Source organism: Macrobrachium rosenbergii, chromosome 44 (assembly GCF_040412425.1).
Source record: "Macrobrachium rosenbergii isolate ZJJX-2024 chromosome 44, ASM4041242v1, whole genome shotgun sequence".
Lineage (NCBI taxonomy): Eukaryota > Metazoa > Arthropoda > Malacostraca > Decapoda > Palaemonidae > Macrobrachium > Macrobrachium rosenbergii.
The window spans coordinates 23,163,004-23,180,503 of NC_089784.1; the positions used below are offsets into that span (position 1 = coordinate 23,163,004).

At 36.4% G+C, this 17,500-nt stretch overlaps 1 protein-coding gene across 1 annotated transcript in view; it reads right to left on the reverse strand.

Annotated features, from left to right (window-relative positions):
• Nucleotides 1-2,367: 2,367 nt before the first annotated feature.
• Nucleotides 2,368-17,500, reverse strand: part of LOC136829407 (cytochrome P450 3A29-like) — a 17,618-nt gene continuing 2,485 nt past the window's right edge. The window contains exons 3-13 of the mRNA XM_067087931.1: nt 14,381-14,474; nt 13,849-13,934; nt 13,300-13,396; nt 12,440-12,547; nt 11,536-11,624; nt 9,054-9,205; nt 8,246-8,373; nt 7,211-7,549; nt 6,394-6,482; nt 5,072-5,268; nt 2,368-4,681 (exon numbers count right to left, since the gene is read on the reverse strand). Of these exons, the coding sequence (XP_066944032.1) occupies nt 4,494-4,681; nt 5,072-5,268; nt 6,394-6,482; nt 7,211-7,549; nt 8,246-8,373; nt 9,054-9,205; nt 11,536-11,624; nt 12,440-12,547; nt 13,300-13,396; nt 13,849-13,934; nt 14,381-14,474 (1,567 nt within the window). The 3' untranslated portion in view covers nt 2,368-4,493. The remainder of the gene's footprint in view (nt 4,682-5,071; nt 5,269-6,393; nt 6,483-7,210; nt 7,550-8,245; nt 8,374-9,053; nt 9,206-11,535; nt 11,625-12,439; nt 12,548-13,299; nt 13,397-13,848; nt 13,935-14,380; nt 14,475-17,500) is intronic.

Genomic DNA, 17,500 nt, shown 5'->3' on the forward strand with positions numbered 1-17,500 from the left:
CAAGGAATTGATCACTATGCATTGAAAATGGACCCATTTGGACATTTGATTGCAATCCAGCCATATTGCAGGAGGGTGTATTTTAGTGTAAAATGAGCTTTTCCTTCAAACTGTTAAAAATTCTGTTTAATGGCCACATTTGGACACTGATCGCAGTCGGGCTTTGTTGCAGGGGAAGGGCCACAAAAAATACCCAAATAGTTAAGCTATAGCCTTGTGTGTTTTTTGTGGTCAAAAGGACTTTTCCTTCAAACTGAAAAATCTTGTCTAATGGCAAGCAATTGATCAACATTCAAGGCAAATGGCCACATTTGGACATTTGACTGCAATCAGGCTATGTTGCAACGGGACAAAAGACACATGAATAGTCAAAGAAGACCATTTGCAATTCATATTGATCAACTGCTTGCCAATAGACAGAATTTTTCACAGTTTGAAGGAAAAGTCCGTTTGACCCGCGAAACACACCCAAGGCTGCTTTTCTAGGGTTTCACCTGAAAATATGACGATAATGGCGTCCCTCTTTGACAAAAACTTATGCTAATTCCTTTCCATATATATAAAGGAAATTATTACCACCCCTAAATACCATTATAATTGTAATCTATGACGAAGTTTTCTTAATTAAATAGGTGGATAGATAAGTTATGTAAATGACATTAGAAGAAAGTTGCAAGATGGTGGCATTTGGTAACTATTTCGGAAGCAGAAAAATTGCCACATGCCCTTTTAATTACCAACCACAGCAGGAGTAAATAATATGAAGCAGCAATGACCAGGCGCGTTTTCCATAATCGTAATCGGGAATTAAGCTATGACATTGCTTGCTATATAATACTTACTTCGTGCGAATACTCAGCTCGTAAAGGGATAATTTGCTTACAAGAGAGATGCCACTGCTTCCTTGAGGGAATGCATATGAGCAGCAGACGACTTTTTGCAGTGTGACCAAAATTTTTAGATATCTTAACCAAGAAATGTATCAACGATGGTAATCACAAAAGTTCTCTTAATTGTTTATCATAAAAATAGAGAAATTGTATATGAATCCTTCATTTAAACTTATAAAAGAAATTTATTCATCAATCTTTTTATAAAAATAAAATAGTTTTTTTCCTAGAAATAATTCGTGCTGTTTGTTTACGGCAGTTGCCATGGCAACAACTAGGAAACAACCAACCAGAATTACAGTTAAAGTCATTTTCATAGACCAATCGAAACGCAGGGTATATTTCCTGCCAAAACTAACTTTACATCGTGGTTCCTCTCACTTTATGCGTTGTTGTTTGATAGAATTGAAAATCCTGAATTTTGAGCTCATTGTTGTCTACTAGACTCTTTTTATTAACGATTTTATTTACGCAGTTGTCTTTTTCCACTACTGTCTAAAAAAGAATTTAATCATTTATGACTCTTCTTTCATATTCCAAAACTTTACCATTAATATTTCTCCTGTCATTTTCTCCGAGTCTAATTTTACAAAAATGACACTTACATCTATGCATTCAAATGAAAGCTTTGCTTTAATAAAAAAAAAGTAACAAAATTCCTTTGAATTACCCCCTACAGCCTCACTACCTTTTTCATATTGCTTCCGTCTGCTTTGTCCTGTTTTTCCTAGGCCTACATAAGCCACATAAAGCTTTTCGTCTTATTTTCCAGCTTTTCACAAAGCTGTTTCACAAAAAACAAACTTCCTTGTCTATATCCACACTACTCTTACCCTCTATAACAAAAAAGATACGGCCAACCAATTTCCTCTAAATACTGAGTAATGTTTGTAACCCCATTATATTTACTGTAGTCCCTGTCATTTTCACCCTTACATAAAGGAAAAGTTATTCCTATCACCCATTCTTTTAGAACATTTCCCTTATCCAGAAATGCTTAAGGTACTTTGATCAGTCACTCAATCACAAATTCACCCCCACACTGCTGTATCACACTTGTAATATCACCAACTCCTGGTGCCTTTCCATTCTTTAACCTCTTAACAGCCCTTCTTATTTTCTCATAGTTACATTAACTTGTTTCACTCTTCTATCGGTCAAGTTTTTTTTCCTATCCTTCACATTCAACAAATATTCTTAAAAGGTCCTCCATAGATACCTCTAGCCACTCTTTTTCTCATAATTATTTATTGGTCCTCCGTCTTTGTACTAAAACTTCATATAATAAACTCTTCACCCCATTTCCACTTTGCCATATATGCTTACGAATATTCTTCTTTGAAAATCTTGTATTCCCACCAACAAGCTTGACACCTCTTTCATTGTCTCCAAACTTTTCATATAAATCCCCTAGCACAACCACCATTTTCTTTCTCCAAATCCAGCCAGGCAACCAGGGGGTAAGAAAAAAAACAGATTACAGAAAGTAAACTTTATCATTTATTACATGGAAGAGAATACCTGCATTTCCAAGCACTCTGAAATAACTGAAATAAAACAAGGAAAAGAAAGATGACCATAGCAATTGAAGATCATATACTGATTTATTCATCATCAAGAACAAAAAATATTAACTGAACTGCATCCATATGTTACGTTTTTAATTCACAAGAACTTTAGTCATACTATGAAAATAACTATACATCACAGGAATATAGATTGAATTTTAATTTCAGTTTTTGTTTGATGGTTTCCTGTAAAACCATATTTAGGTGCAAATAACTCTAATTCCATTTGATTTTGATCATTACTTCTCATTGTAATGAAAATTATTCACTATTTTCAGCTCTGTTGCAAGGCCACATTTACACGCTTAAAAATATATATCTTCATTATGCAAGTATGCAAAACTTCCATTTTTAACGCAGTTTCTTTTAAATCACGGATGATTTTTCACCCTGCCTTTCCAGTTATTTACCACACCAATCAATCTGGTTAATCTTTAATACAGTTTTCATATGCACAAGCATTCGCAGCAAATGTAAGCACAGTTCTAGCTATTATACCACAGAGTTAGTGTGCTTATGTTAATAGATTGTTTTAATTTGCTAAATTTTAAGACGGAAAGAACTTCATTAGTGTTAAAGCATGGAGAACTACAGCTGTTTCTTCTCTTATGAAGCGCAACCCAGCTGTGTCCTGCTGTTGGAAAAATGTTGACCCTCTTCAAAATTCCACTTACTTGAGCGGTTACTGCCGAATCTTTGGAAAGGGCTTAGATAAACGGGACATTGAGCAGCAACAAGGATGAATTCTAAAGACGGCGAAATGTCAGTGAAGAGGCCCCCCTCAAAATCCATGGTCTAGTTTCCATCGATCCGAAGAACAGCAAGAAATTCTTACGCCTGTCAATAATCTCCGATACCCTTAGCTAGCGGGATGGCAGGGTTGGCAGCTCGCATGGAATATGACCTTCTCAAGGTTCTTCCACGCCACCCTTGAGCAATTTCATTCCCTTTCATAGCTGTCCACTTCCTTGGAGAAGCCGCTAGAGCCCCAGAGAATTTAAGGGCCCCCCCCCAAGACCAGTCGGTGTTGTGTCTTCACTTGATCAGGATGCCCTTGAGGAGGAACTGGGAAATGGCCTAACGAGAGGCAAAGTAGAATTTATAACAAGCTTGAAACAGTTTACCGTTTGTGGATATCATGCATAATATACTTTCGTTTCCTCTCTCTCTCTCTCTCTCTCTCTCTCTCTCTCTCTCTCTCTCTCTCTCTCTCTCTCTCTCTCTGCAACATGGGCGTTCTCACTCCACATTTGCCCTATTTAGGGCATTTGAGTGTTCACATCTTTCGTTAATTCTCTAACTTTATTCACTTTTCTGACGAGTTCTCGTCGTCTTTTCTTCACCTTGGGCACTGGAAATTTTCTTTAGATAAAAAATTACAAAAGTACCGAGCAAACATTTGGAAACAATGGGAAAATGAGAGCAACAAAGATTCACCAGTTACTATACCCTTAGGCTCAGACAAAAGAAAATGCGACTTTATAGCGAAAAAAAAAAAACAGATCCTTAAAAGGAGAGACTTAAAAAAAATAGTCCTGAGACCATACTTTAAACTTTTGCCACATTTCATAATTTTTCCGGTGATTTATGGATCCCAAGGAACCTACCTGTGGCAAGCCATTTCCTTCGAAAATGCCATTTCACCCATTATAAAAAAATATTTCAATGATTAAAGTTCCATTCTAATGACTAAATTACTTTAATCATTCTGATTCCATTAATTAATCAATCGTTCTATTAGTAAATAAGCCCAATTAAAATTCCCAAGTAAGGTAAATAGCCTCACTTGAGTCCAACGAAATTATATTGAACAGGTCATAATTTCGCGTGTTCATTGTAAAGTTATTGACCCCAAAAATAATGAACTAATATGTTAGACTGAATAAATACTAGATGCTTAAATGTTAACAAAGTTACAAGAGGAACAAGCTACGGAAGTTCACATAAATATAAAATATTGTGTAAGAGTGGTTGCATGTGTGAGAGTGTATTTCATGACTTGTGAACATCACTAAATATAGGCTACTCAGCGTCATCAACGGTGTACGCAGCGAAGATAAATATGCCCCGACTCGGGAGTCAAGGATATATTTGCAGCCTTCATTTTGATTTCCTCCTCAGTCAGGTCACACATCTGGATGCAGTATCGCCGAAGCAAGCGAGCTAAGGCAATCTTTCCCTCCATAAAAGCGAACCTGAATCCAATGCAGTTACGAGGTCCCACTGAAGTCAAAAAAGAGAACGAACATCTCAGCTCCTTTGTGAATGGTATAACTAGGAGGAACTCAAATATTGCACACTGTTTGAATTTTTAAGGCGAAATGAAGGGAGGTAATATCTGAAGAAGCAGACTTGTACTAAATAAATGTAAATTTCATTCTAAAACGAAATTACGAGACGTTACATTACGGTAAATAAACTTACATTTAGTAAATGTGATTATAATGCTAAGGCGAAGTTAAGGAAAGCTACATCTGAGGATATAAGTGTGATTTTAGTTCCAAGACGAAATCAGGAAAAATTACATTAGAAGATATAAACTTTAGTTACGTGTATAAATGAAATGCACTGCTCTAAACCTTTATCCAAATAGTAAATCACAAACATACTCACGACCAAATGGTAAAAAGGAAGCTACGTGAATATCTCTCCTTTTACTTGGGTGGAATCTCTCTGGATCAAATGTCTTAGGATTTGGCCAAAAGTGCTCATTGTAATGCATGTAAGCAATGGGGAAAAACACCGAAGCACCAGCTGGGAATTTCAATCCTTCAAACTCACAGTCCTCGTCCACTTCACGAGAAATTGAACTAAGCGACAGAAAAGAGAGAATTTACGCATAAGAATGTCTGATGTTGCTGTTAGGCAAATACACATGATTGTTAAAGAATGATTTAAAAAGGCAAATACGGTAATCAAGAAGCCTGCAAATACCAAACCATTGTACAGACCCTAAAGTAATCCTACTTGTCAAAGTTTATCTTACATAAACTTGTCAAAGTTTATCTTACATAAACTTGTCCAAGTTTATTTTACATGATTAAGATAGATGAATACTCTACAAGACATAAGTTCCATATACGACTCGAGGTATTATATATGTGTTTCCTTGCATAAGAAGGAAGATATCAGTTTCTCAGGCTTACGTTACCTCCCATGGAGGACACATATCCTGAGGCAGTGCTGTATGGTAGACATGCCAAATAATAAAAAAAAAATGTGAGAAAAGTTTGTACTGCTGTACATTGCGTCAATGGACCTTATGAAAGCTTATAACAAATTAAGAAGAAGAAGATTCTTTTTGACACTGGAAAAACTTGGTTATTAACACAGACTTTTAAACCGCAAAATCGTTCCACGGCGGTATGAAGGCCAGAGTATTGTATAATGTAAAAGATATGGATGAGTTTGCTATGAACTCTGGTTTGAAGCAAGAATATGTGCCGGAACATCAGTCTGTTTTAACATACATTTTTCTTTCTTGTTGCATTACACATTAAAAAAGAATGGACGGGGGGTTGTCTGATAGTAGAAGTTTTCTGGCCAAGAAAAAAATAATTTTACAGTGACAGATTTACCTCTTGCTGACTGCACTGCCGTTTTTGCACATGGTACAATATTCTTATAAAGATAAAACACTGATTAACAAATAACAGAGCCTGTAAAATCTCTTGTTTACCATTTCCTCTATAAAACCGTTGGTATGAAGCAAGGAGAGGGTCAGAACAGAAATTTCCACCAGATTGGTGATATTTTCTTATCGCAGTTCTACTCTCCATCAATGACCATTTTTTTTATAGACTGATGACGACGATCGGATTGGTCAAGGAAAATCGGGGAAAAGGAGAAAATCTCAGATATACAGTACTTGGTAGACGCGCAAAAAAAAAAAAAAAATATATGAAGGAGATAAAAACGTTTCCTAATCTACCTACCTTGCTATTGGTGGATAAAATCGTAATGACTCATTCATAACCATGTCTAGATACTCAAGCTCGTTGATCATGTCGTAAGTAACTTCCTCCTGTGTAAAAAAAATGGGGGAAAAACAAAGTCAGGAGGTAGAAAAATCCAATATTAATTCTCAAACTTACCTACACTATTTTTCTGCTTATTTTCCTTTTTTTTAGTTAATCCTTCATTTTTCTTATTCAGTTATGTACGCGTATCAAAACACGTCAAGAAGTCTAAACACAGGTCAGTATAGAACTCTAAATCCTTACTGTATTTAGCTGAAAAAGTACAAAATGCATTATACCAAAATATCTTCTAAATCAAGGACAAAATAAATTAGAGTATTGACATAGTTTGGTTTCGCCAGCACAGTGTTAAGTCTATAAATTGCTAAAAAGTCTGCAGAAAATCTCCAAACAATAATACTCTCTCTCTCTCTCTCTCTCTCTCTCTCTCTCTCTCTCTCTCAAAAATTCACTTTTCTACATTCTGACAGGAAATCAATTATTTTCCCCTAAAACGATTTTCATAAACAGAAAATTTAGACCCTCACAATTACAAAGTTTTTAGTTCATTCACTGATCTACGATAGCCTGAGACTCGACTCTTAAATTTGTCTTTGGTTTTGAGAAATGGTCCATTTATGCTTGAGAATAATTTACTCTTCGACAAAAGATTGGTGATGAAGGTATTTATAAATGAAGTGTCAGTTGGGCTATTTCATACGTTCTAACGTAGTTTATTGCTGCTTTTATTTCTACTACTTTTGTGAAAATCTAAAAATCAAACCAATCTTACCTCCTCATTGAGATGCTGGACAATTTCCTCATAGAGACGTTGCTGGACGTCTGGATGCTTGGCCAGCAAATACGTTGTGTAGGAAAGCATGGTGGAGGTCGTCTCGTAACCAGCCAATAGGAACACGATGGCATTATCTGCCACTTCATCTTCCGTCATTTTCGGTTCCCTTTTGTCCAGTTCTTTGACGTTCTGCGGCCGCTTTCCTACACCTTCTTCTTTGCCATTACTGAGATTAGCGTTGGAATCGTCCTTTGGGCTATTCTTCTCGACCTCCTCTGAGGAAACGAGTTGAGCTGCTTCCAGCATCAGCTGCAATGCATCGACTGTCCGCCCAACCTAAACATTCGGGAGATGATGATAATACGTATGCAATCACGCGCATGATCAAACACAAACAGTAAACTGTACAAAAGAACCGACAAGCCTAGCCCCTTCAAGGGCAGAAAATCCCACACACTCAACCTTCCATATACCCCCTAGCTCAGTCCCACTCTAGAAAATGGCGGAATACACCGGATTATTGTGTCCGAAAAGGACGAAAGCCTGGATTAACTGCTCTAAAAATAAAATAAATATCATCATTGTCCTTGACCTCTTTTTGCACCTACATTCGATGGCCACGTAAGGTATGCGTTGGCACCAAGTTAGGAAAAAACTGAATATTTATTTATAGCATACTAAAGCATGTACAAGATTAATATCATTGACGGATATAAGAGTTAAATGTCACTAATGTGTATGTATCAGTCGACAACGAAAAGGTATAATTTATTAAGACGTGGTTCGACATATATCAATCATACTAAACTTCTGTTTATTTATCTTTTATAATGAAAAACAATTCAGAGACTATGTCGATTACATGCTGCTTCGATTCACCTCTTTTCATGACATTATGTACATAATCATTATTAATAAATTACTAACTGATTTTTCTCTGAATATTGTTATATAATAAATAACATTATGCAACATGCAGCCTGAGAACTATGTCCAGTTAAAGCTCATGACAGTGTCCGGAAGATAACTAACCGGCACATTTTTCCTGTTTTCAATGACCTCCAGAATGTCCACTTTCAGCTTCTTGTCGTGTCGCGATCTTTCGCTGAAAAATCTTCCCAGATATCTTCGTAGGTAAATAACTAAAGATGGAAATAAAGCTGGGGACAAAATATAAAACAACTAAATTAATTTCAAGCAAAATAGTCTTTAAAAGTTTAGAGTAGAAAAAAAGGCTAAATATTGATTATTGTCAGATAATGGACTTTGCATTGACTTTAGAATAGCAAAGGACAATATGAAGATGGTAAACAGTAAATAAAAACAATTAGATTAAATTAAAGAATTTGAGGAGCTGTGATAAAATAGACTAAAACAAAATAATATTCAGTCACAGAGAAAAATAACATAGCCGAAGATGCTCAAGAAACAAAGGCGAATTGTTTACTCTGAAGTCTAATGTTTGAGAGACAAACTCACTATTCCAGGGAACACGGATAAGTGCCATTCGACGCCATTTTGGAAAACAGTCATCGGTACAAAATTGGATAATAGCGTGATTCTAAAACTTTCGCATGAATTGTAAGCATTAGCAAATATACGCTTAATGATATGTATTGTAATATATCTCCAAACAATAATACTCTCTCTCTCTCTCTCTCTCTCTCTCTCTCTCTCTGAAAAAATCACTTTTTCTACATTCTGACAGGAAATCAATGATTTTCCCCTAAAACGATTTTCATAAACAGAAAAAATAATAAATATTATATAGAATGATAAAATCAGGTGAACATAATAAAATGATGAATTTAGTGATGATACAAAAGAACAAAACACGCACTTCCTAATACCCTGTTGAAGCTATTGACTTTAAAAGTCTTGAAAATTTCTTTGCATTTTTGAAGAAGCGGATGATCTGGGTTCCTCTGAGATTCGACGTTGATAGCTAAGGCACATTTACCGATCACTTCTAAGGTAAGACCGTGGTAAAGTCTGTAGGAAGTAGAATGATTAAGAATTATAAAGACAGTTTGCAAAAAAGAAGTAATGATTAGGCTGCCATGTGTGGACAGAAAAAACGGATCATATGAGACCGATTGCTTAATGTATGAAAATTATTACTGTGCATTAGTTAATAATCATTTTTAGTATATATACGAGACAGGTAAGGAACATAAATCTTGTATAAGCTTTAAAATCTTATGTATAAGCTTTAAAATCATCTTCCAAACCGACAACGACCTAAGGCCTAAGAACATCTGCGTACGTGAAGAAGACTAACCTCAGCCTTTGCCTTGACGGAGATAGTGAGAGCCCTTCAAGGTATAAGAACACCAGCAAACCTTCATAAGAAGAGCTTTAACACTTCTTCTTGGCAGGGCACCTACCAAGAACTAGACTGCTTTTCCCAAATAGTTATAAATGCAGGCAGCACCCTACTTACGAACATTCAACTTACGAACACTCAGATATGAACAAACGGGATCGCAAATTAAGATTGTGTTTGGATTGCCCCTTTTGCCACCTTTAAGTTCAAATTTTGTTCTGTGAGCCTATTCTGCTTAGTTACAATTTTTGTCGCTAACCACGTCGTACAGCACCAACCATGCTATTCCTGTGATTTTATCGTTAAATATTTAGCCCATCCTTTATCTATCTTGGCTAATGGAAAGTTTAACACAAGTGAAGATAGTGGCAGTGGTAAAAAGTGGCAACCTATCTCAGTGGAAACTAACATGGCGATTCTAAAGAAATTAGATAGTGGTGAAAACATGGTTAACATAGCACACAAGTATAATATGAATCGTTCAACTGCTGACACACGGAGCGAATTATGGAACGAGTTAAAAGTGCTGTGCCTATGCAGTCAACAATTATAAACAAGAGAAGGGAGAAGCTGGTAGTAGTAAAGGAAAACTTCTGGGTATATGGATGGATTCAGGAAAAGGCTAAAAGCCTCTTCGATGCTTTAAAAAACGGGCTAACTTGTATCACGTGTACGTTAGTGGTGAGGCAGGAAAAACTGACAAATCAGCAGCCGAAAAATTTCTCAAGACGCTCAAGGAAATCATTGATAAGGAAGGTTATACCCCTTAGCAAGTTTTTAATATTGCCAAGACAGCCCTTTTCGGGAAAAAAATGCCAGATAAAACATACATCAGCCGTGAAGAGAAGACGATGCAAGTATATAAGGCTGCGAGGGATAGGCTAACCTTACTGCTGGGTGGCAACGCATCAGGAGACTTCAAGCTCAAACCGCTGCAAATCCACGAGCACTCAAAAACATCACAAAAAGCTCTCTACCCATAATTTGGATGTACAATAACAAAGCCTGGGTGACTCTTGCTGTCTTAATGCAGGAGAAGCCCTCCTTAATACCACCCAACAAGTGTTCTTCCTGCCTACCAACATTAAGCGGCCTATTGTTCATGAAATAAATAGACCTGCACCTGGCACAGCGGGAAACGGCATTCCCGTGTTATGTGCTGCCCTAGAACAGCGCAAGGCTGGCTTTACCGAAAACGAACGGACCACGATGAACAGTCTACTCTCGTCTCTCGGCGTGAACATGCTCAGTAGAGCCTGAGAGGAATATGGCTTAGACATTAGAACAACATTAACGACGATTTTCTCAATTAAAACTCCACGGAATATGAACTCCATATTTCAGTTACCCAAGTACTCTTCCTAACTAGAGTGACAGACGTTGGCGAGTTACTGGCAGAATATAGTAACCCTGAAATAGCATTTATTTGAAAGACGAGAAACCTCTGTATAACCTAAATATAGCTGATGAACCTATCTCTTTCCACACTACGTGCTTAAAAGAGGGTCTTCTGCCTGAGTTTATCAAAATCAAATTATTATCCCCTCATTCATTTGACTCTTTCCTTCGTCTAAAACCCAGATGTAGCGGTAATTTCGTACATATATTTTCTAATGATGATTTCTCTCGCCATTTTTGGAAATAACATTCTTTTCGTGATAGTTTGTCTTTTCAGGAATGAAAAATTTAATTGTTTTGTATAATGAAAGAATAAATCCTTTTTTTTTTGTAAACAAAACCTTCTGCAAGGTAACGTCAAAATATTTTTCGACCACGTTACAAGCCCACTGAAGGTAACTTACAAAAATGACCTTGATCCTTTCTACAGAAAATAAACTATATATTCCTAATAGGTGCAAAGTTCATGCATCAATACTCGTAAATTGAAGATGAAGACAAGTCACTGATAAATATGCCTGACAGTTCCCAAATTCTGGATGATGAGTGTGTACACAGGAGACGAAGAACTGAAAGAAACGATATATGCATACTTTACCCGTAAAAATCAGTGGGTTTATTCTGCTTAATGTGATCTTCTATAATCTCCAGAGTTACAGAGACAGCATCATTGATGGCCTGCGACATCTGCAAAATATAAAGACTTTTTTCAAACTAATCTTCTGTCAATCTTTATGTGTACCATAAACACACACATATCAATATGATTTCATACTTATTAACACACGAATCATTTCGATTGAATTCCCGAAGCCATTACCAGAAACTTGGGAACTCACACTGAGTTCCACCGTGATCAGCATTGTTCCCTACCGAGGAAGAATGCATTTCAAAAAGTATGAATCATAAACGATGAGAAATCAAATCGTTTTCGTAAATTCTTCTCTTATGATGAAAGATTATCGATGCGGGATACACAGCGATATTTCCAAGAAGCAAGGGTCAAATAGCTGAAATCAGCGCGCAAAAATAACAGACAAGTACATGTTACTAAGGACTAAACGCTGCTCTTGAAATGATTACGAGTCCTTACCTTATCTATTTATTCATCTATCTCTCATAACTGGGTTTTTCTTGGTGGTTAAAATGGATCTCAGTTACGATTCTGGAACCTGATGATAAACAGGCGATTAGACCTTAACATAAATTATCACACCAAAAACGCCCTGGATAACATCGTGTGAATTCAAAATAATTTGCCCAAACCTGGTGCGTGGCTCACTCTTTCAAGTAATTTGTCAATTTTAGACACAGGGGTTTCAGACATGCGAAAAATGAAATTTAAATTCTTCCAAAATCAAAACATCTTCAGGTTGACGGCTATTTCAACTCACAAACGCACACAAGCAAAGACAGGTCAGAATTGAATGTACTAGACGTAAATGAGCATCTTGGAGTCACATGGATTGCACTGTCATTCCGAAACCAACACCTGTACTTACAAGTTTCATCTTGGCCTGGGAGAAGGTTGGGGTGAGTGTGTGTCTCACAGATCGCCAGCGGTCATCTCGAAGGGACAGCAAATTCTTACTGCGTACTAACCTGGAGAACTGAAAAACCAGATGAGAAAAATAACATTACTGGTGTCATGTGCTGTATTGCTTAACGAAACCCAATACAATGATTTAATATAAGAAAGAAGGTTTCCAATTTTTTTTTTAAGGAAGGACGATATGAATAATACACCACCCCAGCTCGATATACTTGCAGGTACAGGAGTTGCCATAGAAAGATTCAAAACTGGCGCTGGATTTAAAATCTGGTTCTTATTCAGGGTAAGCTGAGTCTTTATATTTTTATAAAGTCCAGTTGTATCTGCATTAATTCTGGCCGTTCGTCTTGTCCAGTGATATTGAAATGACGGGAAGAAGGGTTATGTGATAAATGGGCTGAATATGGTTCGAGGACGTCTTCAGCAAGGAGGATGAGTCATTCAAAATGGAGGAAAATGAACCGAGTAGGAAAGAGCTTTTGTCAAGGGCAGATGGACAGAGGATCAAGAGCAGGGATGAAGTGGAAGAGGGACACATGATGATAATCGGACTGGCAGAGGAGGATACATTGAAGACTTAATCATCAGCCTCAGAAGAAGTAACCTGCATACTTCTACTAAGTGTTTGAGAATAAACGAAGTTTCTATTGAGCATGACTTTAAAACAAATTTTTAATAAAAAACCAATAAGTATGAAGTCCTACAGAATAATTCTTTCCAGCTACCAAGAGCAACTATGATAACAGACTCCCGTCCTTTTCTATCTAAGTCAGGCTTCAGAAGACCCATGATAAAAGTGAATGAACTTACTGGCCTGTTTCTGAATTTGTCAAAGCCCCGGATTCCGACATATTTTATGACCTCTGGATTTGTGACGACAATACAAGGTACTCTGCCACTGTAGATACTGTAAATACCAAATAAATGAGAAAAACATTTTGAGATGTATTCTAGAAGATACGGTAACGAAGAAAGGAAAAATTAAATTTAGCCAGATGACCTAAATCAAGGGGGGGGAGGGAAACTTATTGTAAATTAAGTGAGGTTAATAGATAATCAGATAAAAGTAAAACAAACTGTTTAGAATGAAGAAAACATAATGGGGGAATAACTTTCTAAAAAGATAAAAGCTTCCCTATACAGATTTTATAAACAATGATGAAAAACCTATAAACGAGAATATTATTAATCACGCATTTACATTATCTAATGCTGTCTGACAGGGATTGTAGAAAACACAAAGAATTCGTAGATAATTGCGACAGGTGAGTTGAAGCTAACGCTTTAAAACATAATGATATATTAGAAAAAAATCATTTTGAAACAGAAATATAAGAAATATTAAAAAAGGTTACTTACGCCATTGATTTGCCTTCTAAGTTTCCCACCTGACTTCCGTATTTGTCAATGATCTCTTTCCAACCATCTTGGAAATTGGAATTCATCTGGAAAACAAAAGAGGATCGTCCGTCTGACTGACAGTACGTCAACTGCGCAGAAGAACTTTGCTTCATTGTAACTTTAAGTACTGGAATTTAAGGAAAGATAAATTCATTTTTCCAGCATATTCGACTTTTCAAATTGAATAAAAAATGAGAGGCTTTTTCGGGTAAACATATTCAAACATTAAAAGGTTGAAAAAGACGAGTCTTGTCAAAAGCAGAAATCTGTAACGACGTTTTCTGCTATATTTTAAGTTCTATCTATTTGAACAGTTAGAGCTAAATGATATATACACTATTGATATAGAAATGTTCCATGACAGGTAAACTGGACATACCCATGAGCCATGAAATTTTGGTTAAGATTTTCCAGTTAACTTTATGGTACTTTGCCTCTTTCAGTTTTTCTTAGTTTAACATATTCTAGAGAGAGAGGGAGGACCACTTACTCTAGCCATTTCCTTCAGGTTTCCAAACAGAAAGTTTTTGGGAGGACCTGTGTAACCAAGACGTTCAAGTTTTCCCATGTGCCACCATCGTTCTCTGCAAGTAAAAAATAGATATTTTATGAAATAATCTAACACATACAAATGAAATAAGTGATCTGAACAATTAGAATTTCATAACTCGAGATAAGTTTTAGAAGTCTTCCTCCTATTGTATTAAGGTATATTTTGACAACATATCTTTTCGAAATCAAGATAAAAGTGGAGTTTCACCATACGAAAATGAAAAACTTGCCCGCTATTGTAAGGCATAATAACTTGACAACATGAAATCTCTTCGTCACTGTGAATGGCAAAGACACTACCAGAAGATTATTATTGTCAGACATTTTCAGCTTTTCAGTCACGTCATGGAAATATTTGTAAATCCTTTTATTAAAAAAAACTGTTAAATACTTGGCTGCTAAATAAATTCTAGTTTTTATTAGTGTTATGGAGTTTACGACATTGTTCGTTTTCCTTATTTTCTTCGTTCCAACACAAAGGGATTATTCTAAGGAACCGCATCTCTCTCTCTCTCTCTCTCTCTCTCTCTCTCTCTCTCTCCTACCCGAGACCCACGACAGTTCACTGATTAACCTATACGTAATACCCAGGTACTTTCTCTAATGAGGCGACCGTACTGCTAGTCACACCTCGCAAGAGAGAGAGAGAGAGAGAGAGAGAGAGAGAGAGAGAGAGAGAGAGAGAGAGAGAGAGAGAGAGAGAGAGTCCGTAGCAAAAGTATATTGGCGTCAAGCTACAACGATAAATGTCCAGAAGTAACAAGGCAAATAATAGTTAAAGAAAATGCCATATGGTTTAACAGTAAATTACGTGAAGCTAAGAAAATGATAAGAAAAATGGAAGATCTTTGGGAAAGATCGAAAGAATCAGGAAGTAGTGAAAATTGGTCACTGTATAAAACAGCCAGAAATCAATACAACGACTTGATTATGAAAACCAAAAAAATGTATTACAATAAAATGTTTAGTGTAGGGAAAAAAAAAAAAAATCCATGACAATTTAGCCGGAATATTGGGACTCAAGAAAGAAAAAGTTCTACCTGATGTAACTAGTGACAAAACCTGGACGATAACTTTGTGAACTACTTTGAAGAAAAAATTAAAAGAATCTGTCATAGTTTAGATAAGGAGGTCCCTTCCCTGCTGATATCCCAGTGATCACAATGAGAAATAGCAGAGCAAATTCAGTAAGTTTAAAGAACTGATCATATACTTTGAAAAAGCGACGAGGAAAGTAAAAACACCTATTGTGAAAATGACCCGTTTCTCATAAGCGATTTAAAATAGACAAAAAACTTTGATCAGTTGCGGGAGCTATATTTTGATACTGTCAAAGTGAGTCTAGCACTGGCATCCTTCCCAAATAGTGAAAATCTTGCTTGTATAAAGCCGGCCTATAAAGGAAAAGGCGATAAAGAAAATTTAAGCCTCTACAGACCAATATCGAACACATCGTACCTATCAAAACTTATAGAAACAGAAGTTCACAAACAAACGTGGAAACACTTGAAACAACTCAACATCATACCTGATGATTACACAGCGTACAGAAAGAAACACTCAACAGAGACTACATTGTGCGCAATTATAAATGATATGGTAAAAATTATAGCAAATGGAAAATGTGGCATCCTGGTTATGCTTGACCTAAGTGCAGCATTTGACACAGTTGACCACAATCTGCTGCTTGAAGACTTGAGAGCAGTAGGCATCGAAGATGATGTACACAAATGGTACAAAAACTGCTTAGAAAACACGAAGGTTACAGTGGTTATATCAAATGTGAAATCAGAAAAGAAAGGCCTAACAAAAGGAGTGCCCCAAGGCAGCGTTCTGGGTCCGCTGCTATTTAGCATTTACACAACTGAAGTATCTAGAATTCCAAATAAGCACAAGGTTAAGTATAAACTGTATGCTGATGATACTCAGTTCTATTTTCCTGTCGAAACGGTAGAAAACGCCATTGGTAAAATTGATGCAATAATGAAAGATATCAAAAAATGGATGTCGGCGAAGAAATTGAAACTTAATGAAGACAAAACTGAGTGTATGTTTTTTGGATCTGACAGTGCACTACGAAAATATGAAAACTTCAAAAGAATAACTATTGGTTCGTCAACAATAAATATTGCAGCAGCAGTGAGGACTTTGGAGTATTTATTGATAATAAATTGTCGATGAAGAACCATATATTACATATTATAAAAACCTAACTATCATATTCGAAACAATACCTAAACGAAGATATTCTGAAAACAGCAATTTGCAACCAAATACTTTCGAAGCTTGACTACTGCAATGTTATATACTACGGTCTCCCTAACTACCTACTAAGAAAATTGCAAGGAGTACAAAATAGAGCCGCCAGATTAATAAAAGGACTCCGTTCCCGTGACAGAATAATCCCAGCACTGAGAGCTACACTGGCTCCCAGTAAAAGCAAGAATAGAATATAAAATACTTCTTACAGTCTTTAAAGCACTAAAACATGGTGAACCAACACATCTGAGAAACTGCTTAAGCTTCTTTAGACCTGATATGAATATTGTAATCAGACATGCAAGTGAAGCATATAGGCTATTTGAACCTAGAACAAATTGTAAGTCAAGCGAGAGAGCATTTGTACATTGCGCAACAAAACTTTACAACAAAATACCGCCTGAAGTCAAGATCATACAAGAAGAAAGCAAATTTAAAAAAAGAACTAAAGACTCCTATTCTGCAGGAGCTACGATACTGACGAGAAAACACTAAAAGACAATTGTACAATATAAGAAGCACCTTATTTTGAAAACGTACAAGGGCCCGCTAGAGAGGGAATCATCCCTTTGCAGGGCTGTGCCAAAAAAACAAAGAAGAGAGAGAGAGAGAGAGAGAGAGAGAGAGAGAGAGAGAGAGAGAGAGAGAGAGAGAGAGAGAGAGAGAGACTGTAAATATACGTAAAAGCGAAGGGTAGAACAAGAAAAGTCGACTTTTTTCCCATTTTGTCGCTATGCTCTTGCAATAATTATCTTCCTACCTCTTATTTGAAATGGACGCATTCTTATCACTATTAATA